The sequence below is a fragment of the Hemicordylus capensis genome, chromosome 2, assembly GCF_027244095.1.
Source record: "Hemicordylus capensis ecotype Gifberg chromosome 2, rHemCap1.1.pri, whole genome shotgun sequence".
Taxonomy (NCBI): Eukaryota; Metazoa; Chordata; class Lepidosauria; order Squamata; family Cordylidae; genus Hemicordylus; species Hemicordylus capensis.
Window position 1 is genome coordinate 68547684 of NC_069658.1, and position 24886 is coordinate 68572569.

Below are 24886 nucleotides of genomic sequence, written 5' to 3' on the forward strand. Positions count from 1 at the left end.
GCCTCTTTAGTGAGAACACGGATTCCACAATGGAATTGTTAAAGAAATCAAAATTCACAGCCAAAACATTCATGGCTTCCACATCTACTTCTGCAGTGTCTTCCCATTACCACCCTTGTGGTCACCAACGACCCACATACAAACAGCAAGACAGACATGATTATTGTCTTCAATACCAGCCATACCAAAGGAATAAGGGATTTGGACAAAAGAACAAGGGCTGAAACATCAGGCCTCCCGAGGACAATAATAAGCAGACTCTTTGATCTGATCAACTGTCCACCCCACAAACAACATTAGATGACTGCCAAAGCACAGAACACCCACTTTGTGGTTGCTGACAATTCCATTGGCAAGTTGGCAAGCCATGCCCAAGCATGGTACCACATAACATCAGATCAGTGAGTACTTCGAATTGTCGAGACTGGTTATGAGAATAGAATTCAAAGCTTTGTCTCCTTTCTCAGGACTGAAATATACCAGAGCAACTCCTACGTTGCTGGAAGAGGTGCAGGTGCTTCTGGAGAAGCAGGCAATCGTCTTTGTGTGGTGGACGGAGAGACTGTCCAGTTTTTACTCCTGTTACTTTCAGATCCCAAAGATGGATGGGAATTTGGGCGATCATGGACCTACAGGGTCTCAACTGTTTCGTGTGGGCACACATATGACCTCATTGAAGCTTAGTGGCTTGGAAAATGTGTCCCTAAGGGTCTATCTAGCTGCTATATCGTCAAAGCATAGAGGGTGGAATGGTTCAACAGTATTTTCCCATCCTGACTGTAAAGGATTTCCACTAATAAGGAAACCAATGGAAAAATGGAGCTTGTCCTTGGTTTTGTTGTCCTTAACTGAAGGCCCTTTTGAGCCAATGAAGGAGGCGTTTCTCAAATTGGTCACTTTAAAAACTGCATTCCTAAGTGCCATCACTACTGCCAGGCATGTGAGCAAGTCGACAGCGTTATGTACAGACATCTCGTACACTCATTTCTATCCGCATAACGTGGTCATGAGACTGGACCCCAAGTTTCCGACAGAGTTTCATCTAAATCAAGAAATCACTCTACCAACCTTCTTTCAAAATCCAGAGTCAACATTGGAGAAGGCGCTACATTCCTTGGATGTTTGTCTTCACTGATATACTTTTTGGAAAAACCCAGAGCAATTAGGGAAACAAAGAAACTTTTTGTAGCTTACAAAGGAAAAGGCAAGGGCCAACCAATCTCGAAGCAGAGACTAGCACTTTGGTTGGTAGAGTTGATTGTGCAGACATACAAGCAGCAGGGTGTGGACCCCCCACGTACAATAAGAGCACATTCATAAGAGCATATGCTGCTTCAGCAGCACATTTGTCGGGGATTAGGATGGCAGATATTTATGCGGTTGCGACATGCTTTTTTCAGCAGCCATTTGTAAAACATTATGCTATTGACCTGAGATTGACTGAGCACGCTGGCTTTGGGAGGAGTGGGCTGAAAAGGGTGTTGTAATAGGCTTCTGGGTCTACTGTGCCCTCCACCATATTTCGAAGCTGGCTAATATCTCATTCCTTATGAATGCAATGGATCACAATCCAGATAAACAGATTGCTCACCTGTAACTAATGATCTGATAGCGATCTGTTGTATTCATAAGGACCCCCCCGAACCTCCCCGCAACAGTAGTTTGTGTGTGTGTGTGTATAAAACTGTCCCTTAAAAAGGGTTAGAAGAAGATCGTCAAGATATGGTGGTCTGCAAGAAACTGAGAAAATGGCGCCCCCAACTGCCGAATTCAACGAAAGCACGGAGCACGTGCAGGGCAGAGAGGGCATCATGAGGAGCTAGTCAATCTACCCGTGAGGTCCCTATCCTAAGGAATATAACGGATCACTACCAGATCATAAGTTACAGGTAAGCAACCTGTTTTTGCCTTGTGTATCATAGTTAACAAATAGTTAACAAATTCTTTTTTAATTTGATGATACAGCTGACACCATCAGGCAACATTTCTGTGATAAAATCAATGCAAGCAATAAAAAATCCTGTTAAGACGTGTGACAAGGTATATTCCTTGATCCAGAGTTTGACATCTCAGATCAGGCAACGGATGGAAGATCCTAAGTTTGCAGGTAGACAAATATTTTAAGTAGATTGTTGTTAATGCTATTAGTACTTACTTCACATTAATGATTTGGCATGGCCTCTTATGCTTTAAGACATATTTATTTCAATCAATGTTGTTTAGGCAGTATCAATAATAGCTGACATCCAGACTAGTACAGTGCTGATGCATGTGTTGATTTCCAGACTACGGTTTCACCACTGCTCAAGTGAGGGAAGAAGCAATTTCCAGTTATCTCCCCTTTCCTCTGAAGCCCGCTGTGGGTCATAAAAATATGCCTCTATAGGTTGCATGGCCTGTTAGTGGTAGCTACTATGGCTAGGATCAAAAAGAGGACACTTTTGGGCCAGGATTCACAGAGGAACTTTAAGCATGCCACAGGGCTCACGCAGTCCTCAGAGACACATTTGTACACATTCCCTTTGGAGGGAAGGGAAGAAACTTGTATCTATTTTATTGTTGTGAGCCGCCCGGAGCAGTAGTGCACTGGAGGGGAGGAGTATACATATTTTAAATAAATAAAATAAGGGAAGATTTTTGAAAATGGCTGATCTCTGAGATGATCCATGTTCCCTCACAACTGGGTCTAAGAAGTCTGCGCAGTAAGCTCTGCAGAGGAATACATAGCTCCAATATATGCTCTCCAGCATTCTGAGGCATGAGGGAGCGCCTGCTAAAATAGGCGGGGCAGCACACTTTACTTCAGTTCCTTCTTGTCCACTGTGCTTGCTGCACAGTTGCTGCAAGGTTCTTTGCTCTGTTTGTTCCTCTGAGAAAACTTGTCCTTGATTGATTTCAGCTGACTTGGTCCTCACAGCATCTTGTTTGTGCACTCCTGTATTAGAGCTTATTTGAATGATTAATTTTGCCATACAAGTGGATTGCATCCTTAATTGGAAGCAGTCATGGTTGATATGAATAACAAACCTACATGGGAAAACATTTAGATAGAGTAAGCCTAGAGACACTCAGACCATAGATTTTCTTTATACGGTCATCCCTCACCAACCACGAGGGTTCAGTTCTTGCAAAACCCCGCAGTTGTCAATTTTGCAGTTGGCAAACCATAGGAATCGATGTGAATGAGGGGGCATGGGGAACTGCGGTCCTGACAACACCTCAAATCCAAGGGGGAAAAGGTTAAAAATAGCTTAACATCACCAGAAATCCCTAAAAATCACCAGGAGTCCCTAAGAATCAGCAAGAGGAACAAGCAGATTGAACTTCTGGAAAAGTTTTGAATCCTCCAAAATCACATAAATGTACTTAAATTCACCAAAAATCAACAGAACACAAGAAATCTTAATGAACAGTTTTTTCTATCTCCTAGCCTTGCAGATGGTTATGATGATGAAGAGGAGGGATAGGAAGGATGGGGTGGGGTGAGGTGAGGTGAGATCAGGGAGAAGGGAACTGTAGGTGGGGGTGGGTGGGTTCATTGGGGATTTTTATGAGGAAGAGGGTGCACCAGTACTCTCTTCCTCCCGATGCTGAAGATGTGTCCACAGTTGCAGGCAGTTGAGAGAAACTCCCTGAAGTGCCAGGCTGCTCTCTCTGCATTCTCTTGAAGAAGTTCAGGATGGCTGGTTGTTCCATCTTTCTCCGGTCTTTTTGGACTTCTGTGTAGGGGTGAATGAGTTTATTTAGTCCTCGTCTGAATGTCAGCATGCACTGCACGAAGGGGTCCATATCCCCTGCCTCGTCTGCCAGCTCTGAGGCATGACTTAGGAAACCTTTTTAGTTTTTCCAGGGTCAACTTCGCTGCAGCCCTGCAGTCTTCCTCTTCTTCTTCAGCTTATTCCTGATCACTGGATGATTTGATCAGGGCTTCCAGGTCTTGTTCTGTGAGCTCTTCAGAGTGTGACGCCAGGAACTCAGCAACTTCATTTGGTTGGATGTCTTCAAATTCCTCATCGCCAAGTCATCTGGCAGAAGTCACAATCCTCCCAACCTCTTCCCCCACAGCAGGCACAGAACTGGAATCTTTTATGGCCTCCTTCCACAGCTTCCTTCAACACGGATTCAGGCAGCTGGTCCATATCTCATCCATTGTCTCTTGGATGATGGTCAAAGCATGGGTGATGCTGTAACCTTTCCATGCTTCCTTCAAGGTTAGGTTGCCATCAGAATAGCAATGTGCTCAAAGTTGTGCCTGATATAATAGATCTTGAAGGCTTGGCTGATGCCCTGGTCCAGAGGCAGAATGAGTGATATAATGTTTGGAGGCAGGGAAGCAACTTCCATATTGGGGTGGGCAAACAGCAGGTCTGGAGGATGCCCTGAGGCATTGTCCAACAGCAGCAGCACCTTGAAAGCCAGGTCTTCTCCCTCAGGTAGCACTTCATCTCATGTGCAAAGCAGTAGTTGCACCAGGACATGAAGATGGCATGCTTTACCCAGGCCTTCGTGTTCGCTCTCCAGAACACAGGGAGGTGGTTCTTGTTCTTCCCCTTCAGTGCCTGTGGATTCAGGGACCTGTAGACGAGCATGGGCTTCACCATCTTGCCACCTGAGGCATTGGAGCAGAACAGAAGGGTCAGTCTGTCCTTTGCAGCCTTGAATCCTGGAGTCTTTCTCTCCTTCTTGGCAATGAAGGTGTGGACAGAAGAGTCCAGTCTTGTCTGCATTGAACACCTGGTCAGGCACATAGCCCTTCTACTGGATTAATCTCTTCAGCTCAGCAGGAAAAGTGGCTGCAGCCCTGACAAGCTTCATATTGTTCAGGTTGAATTGTTTCTTAAAGTTCTCAAACCAGCCCTTACTGACTTGAAACTTCTCAGGGTCTCCCTCTCCAGAGCTCTCCACCAAATGCCTGTAGATTTTCCTTGCCTTGGCGCAGATTACATGGGTGCTGCGAGGAACATTTTTCTGTGTCTGGTCCTCCATCCAAATGTTATGGGCCTTCTCCATCTTCTTGTGGCATGTAGGAGACTTTTAGGGACGATTGGGTCTCACTGGTAACATTGCCCCTGAGGACAGCATCATTCTTCTTAATGGTGTGTATAGTCAATTCATTGACCCTGAACAATCTTCTAACTGCACAGTTGCTTTGGCCCTCCCTCAGGCAGGCCAGGGTATTGATTTTGTCCTACAGAGACATGACATGCCTTGGCCGTTTAGACACAGCACCTTCCTCTCCCTTTCTGGTACGCTTTGGGCCCACCTTTGCTTGTCGACCTCTCCCTAAAAAGAAGAAAACATCCTTGAGCCTACAGAACACATCACCTTTGTTTCTCTACCCAGCTCCCGCTCCTCCACCCCACAACACATGCAAAGAAACACAGCAGCAAGAACACATCCCGTTCTCTCCCCAGTCCCCCACAACACATGTTGCATTGTGCAACATGATGCAGCAAACTGGCACACGCACACACATACACTTCTCTTTTTTTCTTCCGCTCTTCTGCCTCTTTCTCTCCTCCAAGTCAGTCTCTCTCTCTCTCTCTCTCTCTCTCCCCTATGTTTTTCTCTCATCTTTTCCCTACTTCTCACCAGCAAAAACCATGCCTCCTGCAAACGAAACCCCGCAATAACTCGTGGATATTTGAGTCGTATTAGGCAAGACTGTCCACAAACTTCCAGTAACGTATACTTCAAACCGCAGATGGTAAGGGATGACAGTAACTACTTTGCTTTTGCTTCTGATTAATTGATTGTGTTAACTTTTCTTTTTGTCCCATCTAGATATTCAACTTTACCACAGTGAAACATTAGAACTAATGCTGCGTAGATGGGCCAAGCTTGAAAAGGATTTTAAAACAAAGAATGGAAGATATGACATCAGTAAAATTCCAGATATCTATGATTGTATAAAATATGATGTCCAGCATAATATTTCTTTAAAACTAGAAAATACAATGGAACTATACAGCTTGTCAAAGTCATTGGCTGATATTGTGATACCACAGGTATGTATGTACCTTATGTGATGGATCTAAAATAATGTCCTTGCTGCAGTAATTATATATGTCTTGCCAATTATGCTTTCCAAATAATGCAGTAATTCACAGGTTAACTGCTTTAACACCAACCTCTGGTCCAACAAACCAGAGGTTTATGAAACGTTAGTGTTGAAGGAAACAGACTCTTGTTTCTGCTCCTTAAGCAGGGGAGTGTCTAATAATTACATGCATGACATATCTCTTCTGGTTATTAAAATAGTGCTATTAACTGAATAGGAACATAGGAAGCTGCCTTATGCTGAGTCAGACCATTGGTTCATCTCGCTCAGTATTTTCTACACTGACTGGCAGTGGCTCTCCAGGTTTTCACACACAAGTCATTTGAGCTGTGCCTAAAGATGGCAGGGATTGAACCTGGGACCTTGCGCATGCAAAACAGATGCTCTGTCACTGAACTATGGTCCCATTCCCAAGAATCAAGGGATAACTTCAGTGAGTGGCAATCAGCCCTTTGGGGCAACTTCCATAAGGTCCCTTTGTATGAGTGCAACTCAGAGAAGGCATCTCTGACAATGGTGCACTGCTGCACCAGAGGACTGTATGTCACCTATTATTTGTTGTAGCCTATTTTAAGAAACAATTTTCTTCCCACCAAGGAATATGGTATTTCTGAACCTGAAAAACTAGAGATTGCTAAAGGTTACTGCATTCCACTGCTGAGGAAAATCCGCTCTGATCTTCAGAGGACTCAGGATGATGATACTGTAAACAAACTCCACCCTTTGTAAGTTCCATCTTTCTTGGACAATTTAAGTATGTTACAAAGGTCATTTTAGCTGAAGAATCAATAAAACTTTGATAACCATGAATGATTCCAGAATCTCATAGTCGTCATATAATAGTTATATCACATCTTAATTTATTTAATCTCTTAGTTTTTTTCCTCTGGGTTTGGTCTTAGGTATTCTAGAGGGGTTATGTCTCCTGAGCGTCATGTCCGAACTAGGCTTTACTTCACTAGTGAGAGTCATGTCCATTCCTTACTGTCAACTCTTCGTTATGGTTCCTTATGTGATGTAAGTGATGTTCTCTTCTGGTTGTTTCAATAGAGAGATGTACAACCATCTCTTGTAGAAAACTACAGCATACTTTTATTAAATGTTTTTAAGTAGAAATATTTCATGTCAAGCTCAAATTGCCACTCTTTTACAAATAAACTTTATATTACAGCAAATGCAATGGAAAATATTTTTTAAGTTAAATACTTAAAATATTTTAATATTTTAAGCCATAGTAGCTGTTCTACAAACATGTGAATAAAATTAAAAGAATTAACTTTGTCAAACTGGGTTTTATCTATAGGCAGTAACAGTCATGATCTCTGAGGTGATCCATATTCCCTCACAACTGGGTCTTCTGTTCCTGCGTAGTAGTCCTGCAGAGGAATATCAGTCTCCAAGAGGGAGACTGCAGAACTCTGGCCTTCTGAGGTGTGCGGGAAGCATCCATTAAATTAGGCAGGAGAGCACCTTCTCTCTCAGTTCTCTGCATTGAGACGGTTCTGCTCTTATCTCTCTCTCTCCCTCCCTCCTTGTGAAGAAAATACATTTACTCTTTACTCAGCTTGACTTTGGATTGTTCTCATGACTGCTTTTTGGATTTCCCTTTATTCTGTTCGGTTTTAACCCCAGCCCGGCTTCAGCTACTCTTTTGCCTTATGGACTAAAAAAAGACCTGTAAGTGCTGTAAGGCCTGCAGGGGTACCCTCCTGTCCTCTGACAGGCATGATGAGTACTCAGTTTGTTTTGGGGGAAATAATCATATTCTTGTAAAATCTGCCTAACCATAAAAACATGTGGGAAAGCAGCACGTCACCTACGAGCCTCCTTATACAAGACCGTGATCCAGCCCCAAACCCCAGTGCCAAGCCCGTTGACCTCATTGACCATCGACATTGGCTTTGATGTTGAGTGCTTCGACCCGATGGAAAACACCGTGGTGACTTCGCCTTTAAGAAACCATCCTCCCTCAAGAAGGGCATTTGACACCACTGGCAAAAGAAGCACAAGCACGATCGTTCAGACACCACCGGACAACCAGAGTCCAAGTGCCACCAGACTACCAGAGGCCAAATGCTGCATATATCAACAGCTCAATGGTGTGGGACTTTTTCACATGTGTTGACTATACTTTCTGTTCCTGATTCTCCCCATGCGTCGTTGATACCAAAGACTGCCATCACTTCTGTGACTTCAGACTATTTGTCAACCTCTGCATCAACAGCGTAGATAACGGTGCTGCCCATTCATAAGACAGCACCATCTACCTTCACTCAACTGTCAATGACATCTACGAGCATCGGACCTTTGACAATCTTCCACCGATACCGTCAATGTCAATGTTGAGTCTGTCTCCACTACCAATACTGCCTCTATCTCCTGTTTTATTAGATTAACCCACTTCCTCACCTGGCCATTCACCTCATAGGGGCAGCTCAAGTTCAGACAGGGATCGCTGACACTCTCCCATGGAGCCTTCCCCAGCTTTCTTGACAGCCTCTGCAAGACATGTGGAATCCCTGTTGGGTTCCACACTACAACCCCTCCAGCATCCACCTTTTAAGGGGTTCCCATTGCATGGCCTGTATAATGACAATGCTGTTTCCATCCCACTGGTGCCAAAGACCCCTTCAGCATCTCCTGCTCGTCATACCCTGGTTATGAGTTACGCCTTTGGAGATGAACATGAAGGACAAAATTGAAAACATACCTTTTGATGATGGTGACCTCTTCTCCTCCCAAGCACACGAGACCATGGAGATGTTGAAGAAGTCCTGCTTCACGGCCAAAACATTTGCTGCCATTTCTCAACATTCTTTATTCTCTCAAAGGTACCATTCCTATAACAGAGATTCCAGTATAAACCACCTGATCAGAGAGACTTTAGATGCTTTTCCAAGTTGTATTCTAAGAAACCATTCAATCAGCTTCAACATCAGCCCCAATGGGCAAAACCTCAGGCTCAACCCAGACAGTCATTTTAATTATTCTGTCCTGGAAGTACCTCTTCTATCCCTTCCATCACCGAACTGCCTCGCCTCGTCCTTTCCTCTTGGCAGCACACATCTGATGCCTGGGTGTTAAACATAGTCTCCTCAGGCTGTGCTATTAAATTTAGTATTCTACTTGTTTATACTGGTATAAAATACACCCGCTCAACTCCTACCCTAGAAGATGAAATAATTTGCCTACTTGGAAAGGGTGAGATAGAGCCTTGCTCAACTGAGGCCATGAACAGCAGTTTTTATTCTAGGTTCTTTCAGGTTCCCAAAAGAGACAGGGGACTCTGCTCTATTCTGGACTAAAGGAATTTGAATGAATTTGTGCACCTGTGAAAGTTCTGAATGATCTCTTTGCAGACCACCCTTCCTCTCTTATCAGAGGAGGAATGATTTGTGACATTAGATCTAAAGGACGCTTACTCTCATATAGCTATCTGACCATGTCATCGGAACTACCTGCATTTTTGCTTAGGTTCCAGAGCCTATCAATACCTGTCCTGCCTTTCAGCCTGTCTACAGCGCCCCACATTTTTACCAATGTATGAACGCAATTATAGCTTACCTACATACACAGGGTATTATTGAGATGACTGGTTGATAGCGGGCAGATACAAGGACCCTCTATTCTCATGTTCACTACATTCTGTCTCTCCTCACAGATTTGGGCTTGTCTGACAACTTGAAAAAGTCGAACCTGACACCACAGCACCAAATCCTGTTTATTGATGCTGTTCTAGATGTGAATTTGAAGCATGTGTATCTTCTGGACAGCAGCCTCCATTACCAACCTGATTTCTGTCTTTCAAAACTCTCCCATATGAAGAGCTTGCACCATTCGGCACCTCTTGGGTTTGATGGCATCCTGCATATTGACTTTCTCCCATGCTCACCTGAAAATGCACCAACTGCAGAATTGGTTCCTCTCCATCTTCTGGCCAAACCTGGACAAGCAGAGCAGAAGGTTGACAAGGCCATCCCATGTTGTATGCTCCCTTCATTGGTGGACAGCCCTTCATGTCCCCTCTCAGGGCATTTCCTTTTATTTCCAATCCCCTTTGGTAACCGTCACCATGGATGCTTCCTTTCAAGTTTGGGGATCTCACTGTGGTGATCTGCACACACAGGACCAGTGGAGCACTCAACAAGAAGCTCTTCATATCAACTTTCTCTTGCTTTTAGCGGTCTTTCTGGCTCCAAAGGCATTCCTATGTATTCTGAAGGGATGTATGATACAAATTCACTTAGACAATAGTACCACCACAGCATATATAAAATCATCCGGGCGGTACCATCTCCAGGTCCCTGAACAACCTGGCACTTCAACTATGAGAATGGTGTCTGAATAATTGCGTCCATCCGATTGCTCTCCACATCAAGGAAGTTAAAAACACACTGGCAGACTTGTTGAGCCGGAATCTCGCACTTTCCACACAGCATGAGTAGGAGTTGAACAGTGAAGTCCTTCACTCCCCTTGTAGACTTGTTTGCGACCCAGACCAACAATAAATGCAAACCTTTTTCTCAGGAGTGGGAAAGATATACATGTGGGATGTCTTGGAAAGACCATCTCTTCTATCTGTTTCCTCTTTTTCCACTGCTCTCAAAGGTCACAAGCAAAATCCTCCAGAAGGGGGCTCACTGTATCCTCCTGTCTCCATGCGGGCCAGGACAACCGTGGTTTCCCACCTTACTGTGCTTGTCCAAGGAGCAGCATCGTCTCCATCGACAAGACCTTGTCTCCCAAGAATCTAGGCACATTCTCCATCACAGTCTAGGACTTCTCAACCTTTCAGCTTGGAGGATAAATTACTAGATGAGGTCCTTCTTAATGAAAGAAAGGACTCCACCAGGAGAAACTACATGTGCAATTGGAAAAACTTTACCTCTTATGTGGCCTCAAAGCACTTCAATCCATTTTCTGCCTCCATCCAGCAGATTATCCTATATTTGATGTCTCTTAAAAGAGCTGGGCTTTCCAACACCTCGCTCAACCTGGCCACTATCTCCACACATCATCCTGGATGGAACAGCCATTAGGGCATACACTCAAACCCTAAGAGATTCCTTAAGGGAGATAACAACTTGTATCCTCCTATATGAGAACCTATTGAACCCTGGGGTCTATCTCTAGTTCTGTCTTTCTTGACTGAGCTGCCCTTCAAGCCTCTTATCTCTTCATTCCTGAGGAACCTTTCCTTTAAAACTGCCTTTCTGATTGCCAGCACGTTGGTGAAGAGGGTTAGTGAACTTTCTGCTTTAGGACCTTATTCACCATATACCAAGTTTTACCCTGATAAGGTAGTCCTTTGTCCTGACCCTTCGTTTCACCCCAAGGTGGTCTCCTGATTTTCACCTTAACCAGGGTATTATTTTCCCTACCTTCTTTGTTAATTCTTTGACACCCTTAGATAAGTCTATGCATGATGTTTATAGATGCCTACTCTACTATTTGAACTGCACTAAATCTTTCCGCCATTCCAACAAGTTATTTGTCTCCAGGAGGCAACAAAGACCATCTAGATGGCTTGTCGATCTCATTTCTTCCTATTACAGACAGCAGGGAATCCAGGATCAGCAAGGGTCCAGGCTCATCCTACCTAGGCCACCTCCACTGCCCATTTGCCCAGCATTAGCATGGCTGATATCTGCATGGCTGCTACCTGATCTTCATACTTACCATTTGTGAGACACTATGCTGTGGACCTCAACTCTGCTGCTGAGGCTAACCTTGGTCAGGTGGTTTTGAAAAAAGTTCTCTAACCACACTAGCACCAACCTCCGCCTCCGGAGCTTGTCATTCACCCATTTGTGAGGGAACATGGATCACCTCAGAGATAAACAGGTTGATTACCTGTAGCAGGTGATCTCTCTGGTGATCCATGTTCACTCACAACACCCACCCAACCTACCCTTCTGCTAGTGTGTCTCTATTTTTAATTTTTTTTAATGTATCATGTTTTTATATTGCCTGATATGTATATCTCTAGAGTATTAGTTTCTTACCTGTTCTCACCTGGGCTCTGCCAGTCTTCATTTCTTCACACATTGCAGCAGCCGCTTCAGGAACTAAGAGAGAAGGCGCTCTTCCGCCTAATTTAATGGATGCTTCCCGCGTACCTCAGAATGCCGGAAAGCGCCTCTTGGAGCTTAATATTCTTCTGTAGGACTACTATGCAGGCACAGAAGCCCCAGTTGTGAGTGAACATAGATCACCAGAGTAAACCTAGATCACTTGTTACAGGTAAGCAACCTGTTTTTACCTTTCCGTGATTCTGCTTTGATCTGAAATGTTACTGTGGCCTCTTTATCTGTTTCATTATCACAATATATACCACTTTAGCTTTTAGAAATGAAATTAGACTCTCAGGCGCAATAAAGGAAACACTAACTTCCCTTTGACTAGATTTTATACAAAGCAGTTGTCACCAGAAAGGAGATAAACTGCTTGTAATATGATTTTATGCTAAATTACTATAGACATTTTAAAGCGTTTTAGTTGTTAACTTGTTAGCAGGTTTAACCTATAATCCCTGCCAACTGTAACCAAATTTTAAGTATGTGTAACTGCATTTGCCCATATTTATTACTTGCTATCAGTGGCTAACATCCTGACTAAGCATGCACGCACATGCTGGGAGCAAGCATCCTGCTATGGAGAGCTCCACAGTGCCTATCACACAATGTGGGGGTGGGGTGCATTTCACCTATCCCCCTTTCCCTCAAAAGTGCCCAGTTCAGTCTCAAAATAGGTCCCTGTTGGCTGGGTGAGCCTCAGGGCCCTTTGTGTGGCACAGGACACCTCAGAGGGAAGGGGAGATCAGCAAAAAAATGCTGTCTCTTACACAATAGGCACTGTGGAGTTTAGGAAGCTTTCCATAATAGGGATGCTGCTTCTTGGCACAGGAGCACATGCTTAGTCAGGATGTCAGCCTATATCTTTTCCTCTGCTGCAACTGTTGTTTTCTCCGTTGTCAGTTTTGGATTGTAAGTTCCTCGTGGGTTAGGGATTGCATTTGTAAGGTATCATGTACACAAGTACTGCTGTACAAGTCATAATAATCTAAATCATGATTGGTTTTAAGAAAATTATGGAAAGTTGTATAGCCTTGGACTGTATAATAAAAGATTTACTGTATGTAGTATTACTGAGGATGTATAAATAAAAAGGGGCTCATCGCCCATATTCTTACAGTTCTAAACATGTGATATTCTTTTGATCTAAGGCGTCAAAAGATGAACAGTGGAAACGAGCTATGGATTATCTAAATGTTGTCAGTGAACTCAATTATATGACCCAGATTGTTATCATGCTGTATGAGGATCCAAACAAGGTAATAAACATTTTTAAAACAAAGTAGATACAGTATCTACTCAGAAACTTGGTTTGAACCACAGTATCTTTTTTTTCTTGTAGGAGCTTTCATCAGAAGAACGTTTCCACGTGGAGTTACACTTTAGTCCAGGAGCTAAAGGGTGTGAAGAGGATAAAGATTTACCATCGGGTTTTGGATATAGACCTGCCTCTCGGGAGGTAAATATTATTTGGACTGTTTCTTATACACATGAAATTCCAGAAAGACCCTGTACACTATTGCACAGCACTTGAATGTTGAATAGGAAATCATTGCCCTTTCGACTTATTTTTTTTCAAATAAATAAAGATGTGGCTAGCTGCTAATTGTTTCACTAAATCAACACCCTTTGAGGAGGAGTTATTACTATAAGTGTAATGGAGTAATGTTGGAAAAGCCTTCTTACATGGAGTGATACATAAGACTCTACTACAACCGCAGATATGGAACCGTGGATAACAGTGCATTATGGGAATGGGGGGGGTTAGCTTCCTGGAGGCTGGAGAAAATGGTGGAAAATGGCTGAAAGGGTGGAAAACGGGGGGGGGGAGTGAAATAAAATGCCCTACCATGCTCCATGGGTCTCCAGATGTCCAGGAATGTGCCGCCGCCCCCAGTACCAAACCAGTAATTTTCCCATGAAAAATCATGGGGAGGGGGATGTTTTTTGTTTTTTTAAGAGCCACTAAATGGCTCCGTTTGTTAAAATGGTGGCTGGAAATGACCTCTGATGTCATTTACAGGCACCCTAAAATTGTGGGTATGTGGAAATTAACCCTTCCCCCCACATGTACCAAGGTTGGGTGTCAATTATCCGACTGTGGATAAGCAGAATGGCAGCTGTCGGGTCCGCAAATGGTGAAGTTTGCCTGTAGTTTGCTATCTATCTATCTATCTATCTATCTATCTATCTATCTATCTATCTATCTATCTGGTGAATTTATTGACCGCCTGACTTCTATAGACTCAAGGCGGTTTACATACATTAAAACAACAATGAAAACAAGAGAAAAGTGGGACACACACACACACAACTAAAAGCCTGGCAAAAATAAATAAGTTTTCAAAAGCTTCTTAAAGGACAGAATAGAGGTGGCATTACGAATCTAAGGAGGGGGCTGCAACAGAGAAATTCCTCCCATGAACCTAGGCTCTACATACCTCCCCTGGGCCTGGAACTCTGAGAAGGGTTATTAATGAAAGTATGTTTTCTTCAAGGTCTTCTTGAAAATGAGTTTCAAAATAGGCAAATCTCTTAAAAATAAAAAGTTGGGTGTATGAAGTTGAATTATTTTGTGTCATATGAAATACCTGTTTTCTTGTAGAATGATGGCTCAAAGAAAACTTCCCATAGAAACGATAGTGATGAGGAATCACATACTTCTAAAAGAGATGAACCTGACCGATCTGTAATGGTGTTCAAGCCAATGGTGTCGGATCCAATTCATATACACAGAAAATCACCCCTTCCAAGAGCGAGGAAAATTGCTTCAGGGGAAGTAAGTGTCACTATCCTAGTGTATATCTGTGGTAGAAACTGGCTCCTGTTTGGAAGACAAAGCTATTCATTTTCAGAGTTCCCTTTTGTTTTTAATTGCATGGCAAAGTAAATATTTGTAGTTCTTTTAGGACTTTTACATTGCTTCAAACATAAATTAAAAAACAAAGTTTCCAGATTTAGGAGGTTAAATAAGTTCTCACGTTCACGTCAAGTTCTCTCATAAATAAGGTCTCACGCATTCAAGCTGACTAACCTACATTGCTTCCATACAGTCTCACAAGATGTATTCTACCAAAAAACTTGGTTTTTCCTTTCCTCTTTTGTGGGAATGTTATTGTTTATCTACAGTTCTTTTCTGCCTAACAAAGTGTATTGTAGTGGTAATCAATGAAAGTGACAGGCAATGTGAAGGATATATGTTCTTTTCAAAAATCTTAAATAGAGGTATTCTGACTCATAGGAGAGCAGGATATCTGCCATAATAATGAGCTGCTCCACAAATGTTGAAGCAGATCAGCAGAGGCTCAGGTTGTCCTTTTAATCAGCATTCTTCAGTAACAGAACAAAGGTTTAAGTAACAGTGGCTGGCATGCAGACTAATATGTGTACCAAAGAACATATTTATGCAATGGTTTAGGAGATATTGTAAGATTTAGTGCCATAATATGAATAATTCCATTGATATCAAATGAATGTTATAGTGTTCTCTGTGGCTGACATCCTGACTGCTGAAGTGATGCAATGAGAGCCCACGCTCTGCTCTGTTGCATTCTGAATTATGAGTGCAGTTGCACATGAGCGCTGTTTTGGAGCACTCTGTAGAAGCAGAAATATGTTCCTTAAGGCAGGGATGTTTTTTCACTTCTGCAGACTGCTTCCAGAGCATGGCAGAGTGTTCCAAAATATTAGTACTCTTGTGTTCTGAAGTTTGAGCACAATTGCACTAGAGTGTTAGTAATTTTTAGCACTCTTCTGCGCTCTGGGAGCACCTTGTAGAAGTGGAAACACATCCCTGTCATAAGGGATGTGTTTCTGCTTCTACAGGATGCTTCTGGAGTACAAGAGAGCATTCCAGAATATTAGGACTTATGCATAATTGTGCTCATAATTCAGGACACAACAGAACAGTGTGTGAGCTCTCCCTGTGTCCCCGCAGCTGCTTGAAACATGAACACATTGGTAGCCAAGATGTCAGCTACTAACTATAATAACACTAGGATGTCAAAAAGAACTACTTTAAATTTGTCCACACATCCAAGGACTTTTTCCCTTGGAAGCAAACCCCCCATTTTCCTTCACAAATTGCTTTAAAATTCCCCCCATTTCAGAAATGGCTTATCATGTGCCTTAAAGTGGGTGAAGGGTATTGAGGCTCAGTTCAAGGGTCTTGGCTCTTGGGCAAAATTTACCAAGAGTTATCTACTGGTATTGTTTCAAATGGGAGAAACTGAGGCATTAAAGACAATTCTGCAATACTTTGAATAAAGGATACTTTGATTTTTGGACAGTCTTTGTCAGAGAGAAGGTAAAATGTGTATTTCTATAGCAGTCCTAAACTATTAAATTTCAGGAGCTCACAGTTTTTAAATGAGATGATGCTGGGATACTTTGATAAGCTGCTTGTTTTCCAGCAGACAAAACATTCAAGCGTAGCTGTATTCTATGTATCCTTTGTAATTTTCCATTTGTATTTGTTTTGGGTTTTTTCCATGTCAGTAAACATTGCATTTTATTTTACTGAAAAATTGCAATACGAGAAGATCTGGAACACATAGCTACCTTTTAAATTATATTTTTGTTTCTTCTTAAGACACTTTGTATTCATTTAGAAGAATACTATCAGATTCATTTAGCTCAGTTTGAAATTGTTTCCTACTATATTACAGTACCATTTTAAAAGAGAGACTAATTTTCATTCACTCTAGAAATGAAATTGACTATAGTCTTTTTGGAGCAAAAATGATATAAATAAAATAGAACTTCAAAAATCAAGTGTCTAAATATATATTGAACATAAAAGCATCTTTAATTTTGTTTTTGTTTGCTCCTGATGTCTTCCTTGAGGTGATATTTATCCTGACACCAGCTATCTGTCAATGCTTTAAGGCAATGCCATGATTTCTGAATGGTGGATTGAGACTCATGACAGCATTTTTGGTGTGCAAGACTGTAGCTGGTGTTTGATTTGGCCTGGTCCATGAAGTATAAAAAGCTTGATAAGGAGGTATCATGTTTGAGCATAGGATAGATGTGGTGTCTGGATACAGAATAAAAGCTAAATGCGATTGGTGTATCTTATTAGAAAAAGTTGGGACATAGTTTTTTGGAGTGCTTTTTAAAACACACACACACACACACACACACACACACACACACACCTACCTTTTTACTGTCATTAAAGGTTGATTATAAAATTTCCAGATGGAAAGTTGTTCATTTTAAAAAAATAAGTAAAAGGAAGGGAAAATACAGCAAACAAATAACTTGTTATGCGTAGATAAAGGAAGACAAGGGTTGGTATCCTGACTAACACTATACTTGTGCAAAGAAAATATGTGTGAAGTATTAGTGTCTTTGCTTCTGAAGCACAGGGCTCACATGAGGAGGGTTTTTTAAAACTGATTTCCCCTTTCCTAAGACGCACTCAATGTGATTAGGAAGTAGGTCCCTTAGGGCTGCACAGGTGAAGGGAGGATGAGCAAAAATTGCACCCCCTACCCAAGCACCTGTGCTTCAGGAGCAAGGATGCTAATGCTGCACATGTGCTTTTTTTCCTTGCACAGATGTAGCATTGGGATGTCAGCCAGACTGTACGTAACAATTCCCCTTGTGTAGGTTTTTAAAAAAACCATTTGTACTCATTCCATTAACTTGCAGTTACTACTGCTTAAGTGCCTTAGTGAAAACAGTAGATGAATAGTTGCAGTTGCTTGTGTTGTGTGATTGTATTAAAGGAAAACATTAGTTATTACTGATTAATAGTGGTAGAGCTGTTTAGAAAAGGGTTCAAGCAAAATTGTATTTTATTTTCTTATCATTTGGCTATGAATCTAATGTTGCATGCTTTGCTGTTTTTTTGCCCCCTTTCTCACTTCCAGGAAGAGAGCCCCCTGAGTGTGTCTAGCCCAGAGTGTATTGGTACCTGGCTGCATTACACCAGTGGTGTGGGTACTGGGCGTCGAAGACGCAGATCAGGGGAACAAATCACTTCTTCCCCTGTCTCCCCTAAATCATTGGCTTTTACATCCAGTATTTTTGGCTCATGGCAACAGGTTTTTAAACTTTACTTCATTAAACATTACTATGCATTCCAAGCAGAAACCAACTGTCTTTAAGGACACCTAATCCCTTGTTCTGGATTTTGTTCAAAGTAAATTATTTCTCCAGTCATTAAAATATCATTTAAAAAACAACTACTAATTACTTCCAAGAATTCTTGGGGGGGTAAAAAGCAAGTGCATGTTTTTCTTTTCTTTTCTCCACACAATTTTCACTTAATGTATAGATGTTGAATTTTAAATTGGTTTCCTTTCAGCACTTTAGTGATGAGTATAGTTAGTTGCTAAATAAAACAGACATCAGATTTGGCTTAGTTGTCCTTTAAGACTCTCCCTCGCCCGAAAAACAAAACCAACTTTGTATAATTTGGTGGTAGGTACATTAAAATGGTTCTCTAATAAACGAAACAAAATGCCATTTGAAATCATTGGTTTGGGGTCCACTATTGCTATTTCACAATTGGTTTAGTGTAGATCATGTTTTGGTGGCCTGATATTAACTGTGCAGGGGGGGAAACTAGTACTGATTCTTGTCTTCTCCACTCCTTCAACTGAAGGTATCCCCCACCCCTCTTCTCTCTCTCCCTCCCCTCCTCTTCTTAAATGGCAGTACTTCATCCATTGTAGTGTACAGTGTTCTAAAGGATTTCAGTATTGTGGGAGTTAGTGAAACAGCATATATACCATAAAATAGTATAGTCAAAATATACTATACTAATTTTAATCAATTAAAATAGTCATTATTTTTATACTAAACAGTGGATGGTGTTCTGTTATCAATCATCCTTTCCTCTTTTTAAAAGAATGTATTATTTCCATTTTCTCTTGGAACTGTAAAGATCTTGGATAAAGAAAAAGAGTTTTAGGTTTAAGACTGTGACCAGCAGACATTTATCTTTGCATGGATTCGTGACTGTATGGTGACTTCATCAGCCTGTCTGTGTTTCCTTCCCCACTCCCCCTTTTCTCCTCTCCAATACAGGTGCAGTTTAGGAGTATTCATTTGGTAAACTAAAATAACACATTGTCTGTGTTTTCATATCTGTCTTAAGTGTCTGTCCTGTTTTTGTCATGAATGCTTGCTTTGCATCACCACATGGCAAGGATCTCATGAGTGAAATGGATTCTCTTCAGCAATATTGCATGATCTTCCATATTATGTTGGTATTCCTACTAATACATCATAAGGCTTATTAATACTTGTCTGTCTTGAACAGGCTGCTGTTTCGAGCTTAACGGATTATTCAAGCCTCTTAGTCTATTTTTGTCCTTATTTATCTGTTTCCTATTTCCAGGCCCCACCAGACAACAATAGTCATTTCCGAACACCCAGAACTATTGTGGAGCAAAAGACAAGTAGTATAGGTACGTATACACTCTATGAAACTATATTCTTTGAAAGTTTTGCATTCTGTTTGGATAGTTCATCATAAGAATTTCATACAAATGTAGTTTTTTGAGTCATTTAAAATAGGATGTCAGTTGCCATTGTGGCATGAATTCTTCATATGGACCCAAATCATATTTTTGTCACATTATGTTAATAAAAAACATTTTAGGATACTTCATATCTAGGAGTTTTGTTCCTATGAGAGTTGGAAACCTCTGAAGAGATATCCCTTGGTATAAAAACATCTTAACTTTTCTCAGTTTTCTGTCTTCCATTTTTGTTTTTTAAAAACCGAGTAAAGTTCTTTGCACTACCCCAAATTCCAACAGCCACAGCTTTCAGTGTATAGATTTGGCCATTATAACTCCTTCATTACAGGAAGCAGCATATATTTTCAGTGTGGAAATACTTTTTTCAATTAGTACTATAGAATGGATATTGTCTTAATATTATATTACATTCAGTAATATACACAACATTAAATGCAGCCTAGGTAAAATGTTCTACAGCTGTCTAATAATTATGTACTTCTTTAGCATACATAATCTTTCCTTTTTGTTTTAATGTATCAAATGTTTTTCTAGCAAAATGCATACATCAGATGCTCTTGACTACTGGAGTTTAATTTATCTAACACTTCTCAATAATTACACAAACCTGTTCTCTATGATATGTCATAGCAGTGTTGATAAAAATTAATCTGTTTGCATGCATAAATTGACATTTCTTTGGCTCTATAGCTTTTGCCACAGATCAGGCACTTGTTAATATTGGCTGTGTTTATCACATGTGCTAGTAATGTTTTTCTCACTGTTTTGGTCATTGCTAGTAATGACAGAAATTTTGAATCAGTGGCTGATTGTTAGAAAGCCAAGCTCCGGTAACCAAAGGGAATTAGAATGAGACACTTAGATTTTTCCTATATAGAAAAATATCAGCTAACATCCTGACTAATGCCACATCCGTGCAGCGAAAGGATACCCAATTATAGCAGCAGCGTCCCCACTTCAGGAGTGAAATTGCTTGTGTGGAGGGGAGGTGTGTCACCAATCTCCCCTCCCCTCAGAAATGCTCTTTGCAACTAGGATATATGTCTCTGAGGGCTGTGCTGCTTTTGCTGCTGCTGCTGCTAACAGTAGTAGTAGAGGGGGAGATGGGTAAAAATCCCCACCTGCTCTTTGTGCAAGCACCTGCACTTCTGAAGCCGGAATGCAACCACTGAAGCCAGGTATCTTTTCCCTGCACATATGCAGTATTAGGTTGCCAGCCACCATTGGTGTAGAATTACACATATGCTATTTTTCAAAAACAAGGTTTGGTATTGAATAACAGAAGTAAATGGGGAGTTTAGATAGATTTATATATATATATCTTACTAAGTTTTTGGCAACTGTCACCTTCAGATAGTTGACATAAAATATTTTTTAAATATACGTAGAGTTGATTGTGTTTTACTCTGCCAAAACTAAACCTTCATTATCATTTTCCTTATTGGCCTGCATCTGGGACAATGTTGTGCTAGTATAAAGTTGTTACACTCAGATGTAGTGTAATGACATTATGCAAAGAAAAGAGCCTCTGTTTCTGACTAGTTTGTGCACTACTGGAAGGTGTTGATTATCTTCTACAGTAATTTATGTCCTGAAGAAGAACTTCTGCTAGAAGTTGCACAACATCACAGAGCACCTCAGTGATACCACACAGAGACACGTATCTTTTCACAGAACATGAGTGCAGGGGTGCACAACTCAAATGCCCCAGTGACCTAGAACCACCCATGACTTGGTGTTCAGGGGCCAAAGTCAATTTTCAGGAGTTGATTATTGTATTATAACTAATTATTAAAATTATTAATTAAGCCAATTATTACCTCCAGTTTTGCAATAAAAACTAGCACTTTATTTCATTTATATACTGCCCATCCAAACATTCATTCACTCATTTATTTATTTATTTATTTAACAAACATATTTTTATACTGCCCAAAACGCAAGTTCTCTGGGTGGTTTACAAAACAATAATAACAACCAATAAAAAGATTAACACATTTAAAAAAAAAAATAATAATAAAGTTAAAACTATTAAAACAAAATTAAAACACAATTAAAACAATATCTAATTAAAGGCCTGGGTGAACAAATGCGTCTTGACTACACTTTGAAAAGTTGTAAGAGATGGGGAGGCTCTTATTTCAGCAGGAAGTGTGTTCCAAAGCCTCAGGGCAGCAATGGAGAAGGCCCGTCCCTGAGTAGCCACCAGACGAGCCGGTGGCAACTGCAGACAAACCTCTCCAGATGATCTCAATGGGCGGTGTGGTTCATAGCAAAGAAGACGTTCTCTTAAATACCCAGGGCCCAAGCTGTTTAGGGCTTTATAGGTTATAACCAAAACCTTGTACTTTGCCTGGAAACTTATCGGCAGCCAGTGTAGATTTTTTAAGATAGGAGTGATATAGTCTCTCCGAGATGACCCAGAGACCAACCTGGCTGCCGCATTCTGGATTAACTGCAGTTTCCGGACTGCGTAGAAAGGCAGCCCCACATAGAGCTCATTGCAGTAGTCAAGTCTGGAGGTGACCAGCAGATGTACTACTATTCTGAGGTCATTTATCTCAAGAAATGGATGCAGCTGGCCTATCAGCCAAAGCTGATAAAAGGCACCTCTTCCACTGCCTCAACCTGGGACACCAGGGAGAGTTTTGTGTCAGGAAGCATCCCCAGACTGTGTACCTGTTCTTTCTGGGGAAGTGTGACCTCATCCAGAACAGGCAGATCAAAATCATCTTCTGAGTTCTGCCCCCGCACAATAAGTACCTCCGTCTTATCTGGATTCAGTCTCAGCTAAATGCCAGGCAAGCATTTAGGGAGGTTATGCCTTCTCCTGATGATGTTGACATGGAGAAATAGATTTGGGTGTCATCAGCATACTGATAAAACTAGGGGTGTGCACGGAACCGCGGAGCTGCGGTCCGGCACTGGGGTGGGGGGTTCCATTAAGGGCGGGGGGGGGCTTTACTTACCCCTCCCGCGCTTTCCACACACTGCCGCCGTAATTATTGAAGAAATTGCTCCTCCGATGGCTGTTCCTATTTTAAAAAATGGCTGCCCCCTTGAACCCCTGGCCCCCTGCTGCTGCCTTGAAGCCCCCTCCCACCCCCTTAAATCTCGCCCCGGGCCCTTAAATCATGCCCCGATAACATTAAGAGGCGGGCGGCGGGGAGATGTCCTCCCGCCCCCTTCCCTGCTAGGCTGCAAAAGACTTTAGGAAGGCTTCTGCACGCGCAGAAGCCTTCCTAAAGTCTTTTGCAGCCTAGCAGGGAAGGGGGCAGGAGGACATCTCCCCGCCGCCCGTTTCCCTGCCGGTCTGCAAAAGTACTTTTACTTTTGCAAAGAACTTTGCAAAGAACTGTTTCTTCTTTGCAAAGTTCTTTGCAAAAGTAAAAGTACTTTTGCAGACCGGCAGGGAAACGGGCGGCAGGGAGATGTCCTCCCGCTCCCTTCCCTGCTAGGCTGCAAAAGTACTTTTACTTTTGCAAAGAACTTTGCAAAGAACTGTTTCTTCTTTGCAAAGTTCTTTGCAAAAGTAAAAGTACTTTTGCAGACCGGCAGGGAAACGGGCGGCAGGGAGATGTCCTCCCGCTCCCTTCCCTGCTAAGCTGCAAAAGTACTTTTACTTTTGCAAAGAACTTTGCAAAGAACTGTTTCTTCTTTGCAAAGTTCTTTGCAAAAGTAAAAGTACTTTTGCAGACCGGCAGGGAAACGGGCGGCGGGGAGATGTCCTCCCGCCTCCTTCCCTGCTAGGCTGCAAAAGACTTTAGGAAGGCTTCTGCGCGTGCGCGCGCAGAAGCCTTCCTAAAGTCTTTTGCAGCCTAGCAGGGAAGGGGGCGGGAGGACATCTCCCCGCCGCCCACCTCTTAATGTTATCGGGGCATGATTTAAGGGCCCGGGGCGAGATTTAAGGGGGTGGGAGGGGGCTTCAAGGCAGCAGCAGGGGGCCAGGGCTTCAAGGGGGCAGCCATTTTTTAAAATAGGAACAGCCATCGGAGGAGCAATTTCTTCAATAATTACGGCGGCAGTGTGTGAAAAGCGCGGGAGGGGTAAGTAAAGCCCCCCCGCCCTTAATGGAAGCCCCCAAACTCCCCACCCGAACCAAAACCACCCAGTGCCCGGACCGGTCTGGAGGCCTTTAGAATGGCCTCTGAACCGGTCTGTGCACATTCCTAGATAAAACCCTGCACCAAATCTCTTGATGATATCTCCCAGCGGTTTCATGTAGATGTTAAACAACATCAGAGACAATACGGAGCCCTGAGGGACACCATACCGAAGTTCAGTTTTTGAACAACAACAGGCTCAAGGTGGTTCACAATCAAAAATCAACTATTTAAATTAACATATAACTAATTAAAATTTTCTGATATGAGTCTGCAACTTCTTTCTGGATGGAGGATTATTTGTTTTGTCTCACCCTTAGTCTTTTCTTCTCCAGGCTAACCATACCCAGAATTGTTACTTCCAGAAGTAAATCTTGCCAATAATTATGTTTAAGCAACCAAGAACTGTGACACCCACATATAAATATTTCCAACATATGAAAGCAAACCTGTGCTGTCCTCCCGTACTCTAAGCCCTGTGGCCAGAGTTTCACAGCATACCCCTGGCCTGACCTCATCCATCCATCCATCCCTTTCCTCCTGATGGCTGATTATGTGCTAAGGCTCAGCCCACCCCCTCCCTCAGCCTGACTGATAGGTCAGCAGCATACCCCTTACCTACCCCTGCCCTATCGTCCTCTCCTTGTAACTAGCTGACTTGTTCAGGCTTGGCAAACCCCTCTCTCAGCTGATTGATAGGCTCAGCAGCAATGGAAATGCTGTCACTGATTATCAGAGGCTCACAGGCCCTAAGTTGTGCAGGGTGGCACTAGTGTGCATGTAGGCCAATGTTTTGATTTAAGTTCGTTCTGTAGTAATATAAAATTACTACATATGTTTAGTACCAATAGGAATGTTGGTAGTTTGAAGATACATCTCATGGGGAAAGTCTGCAAAAGCCACAAGTAGAACTTGTGTAGGAAATCTTGATTATGCTCCATGATTTTCAATGGGGTTTGCATACAAAGAGTTCCCCATGTGTTATACCAGGTGCCCTTTCCAGAGTTCAGTGCTCATTTGAACAGGTTCCATTGCAAATGTCCAAAATCTTTACTGTTGTCTTTCTCACTCATCCCTTTTTATTTTACATTCTCCCCTATCTTGCAATGTTTCTCTTTATGAAGCCTGGCAACAGGTAATGCAATCAAG

The 24886-nt window shown here is 42.1% G+C and overlaps 1 protein-coding gene and 1 long non-coding RNA gene across 40 annotated transcripts in view; one reads left to right on the forward strand and one right to left on the reverse strand.

Moving 5' to 3' along the window:
- Window positions 1-24886, forward strand: part of PPIP5K2 (diphosphoinositol pentakisphosphate kinase 2) — a 152545-nt gene that overhangs the window by 100148 nt on the left and 27511 nt on the right. For 22 of the 39 annotated variants that reach the window (XM_053300886.1, XM_053300890.1, XM_053300892.1 and 19 more), the window contains 10 exons: window positions 1966-2107; window positions 5785-6008; window positions 6659-6786; window positions 6964-7078; window positions 13287-13394; window positions 13478-13594; window positions 14741-14914; window positions 18015-18188; window positions 19177-19200; window positions 19490-19559. In XM_053300886.1, coding sequence (XP_053156861.1) covers window positions 1966-2107; window positions 5785-6008; window positions 6659-6786; window positions 6964-7078; window positions 13287-13394; window positions 13478-13594; window positions 14741-14914; window positions 18015-18188; window positions 19177-19200; window positions 19490-19559 — 1276 coding nt within the window. The remainder of the gene's footprint in view (window positions 1-1965; window positions 2108-5784; window positions 6009-6658; window positions 6787-6963; window positions 7079-13286; window positions 13395-13477; window positions 13595-14740; window positions 14915-18014; window positions 18189-19176; window positions 19201-19489; window positions 19560-24886) is intronic. The other 17 variants (XM_053300893.1, XM_053300900.1, XM_053300905.1 and 14 more) reach the window with 3 other exon arrangements.
- On the reverse strand, window positions 2099-24301 carry LOC128346998 (uncharacterized). Its single transcript, XR_008317335.1, has 4 exons — window positions 24187-24301; window positions 14727-14959; window positions 8772-8901; window positions 2099-5283 (listed from the first exon to the last, which is right to left on the reverse strand). It is a non-coding gene; the product is annotated as an uncharacterized LOC128346998 (long non-coding RNA).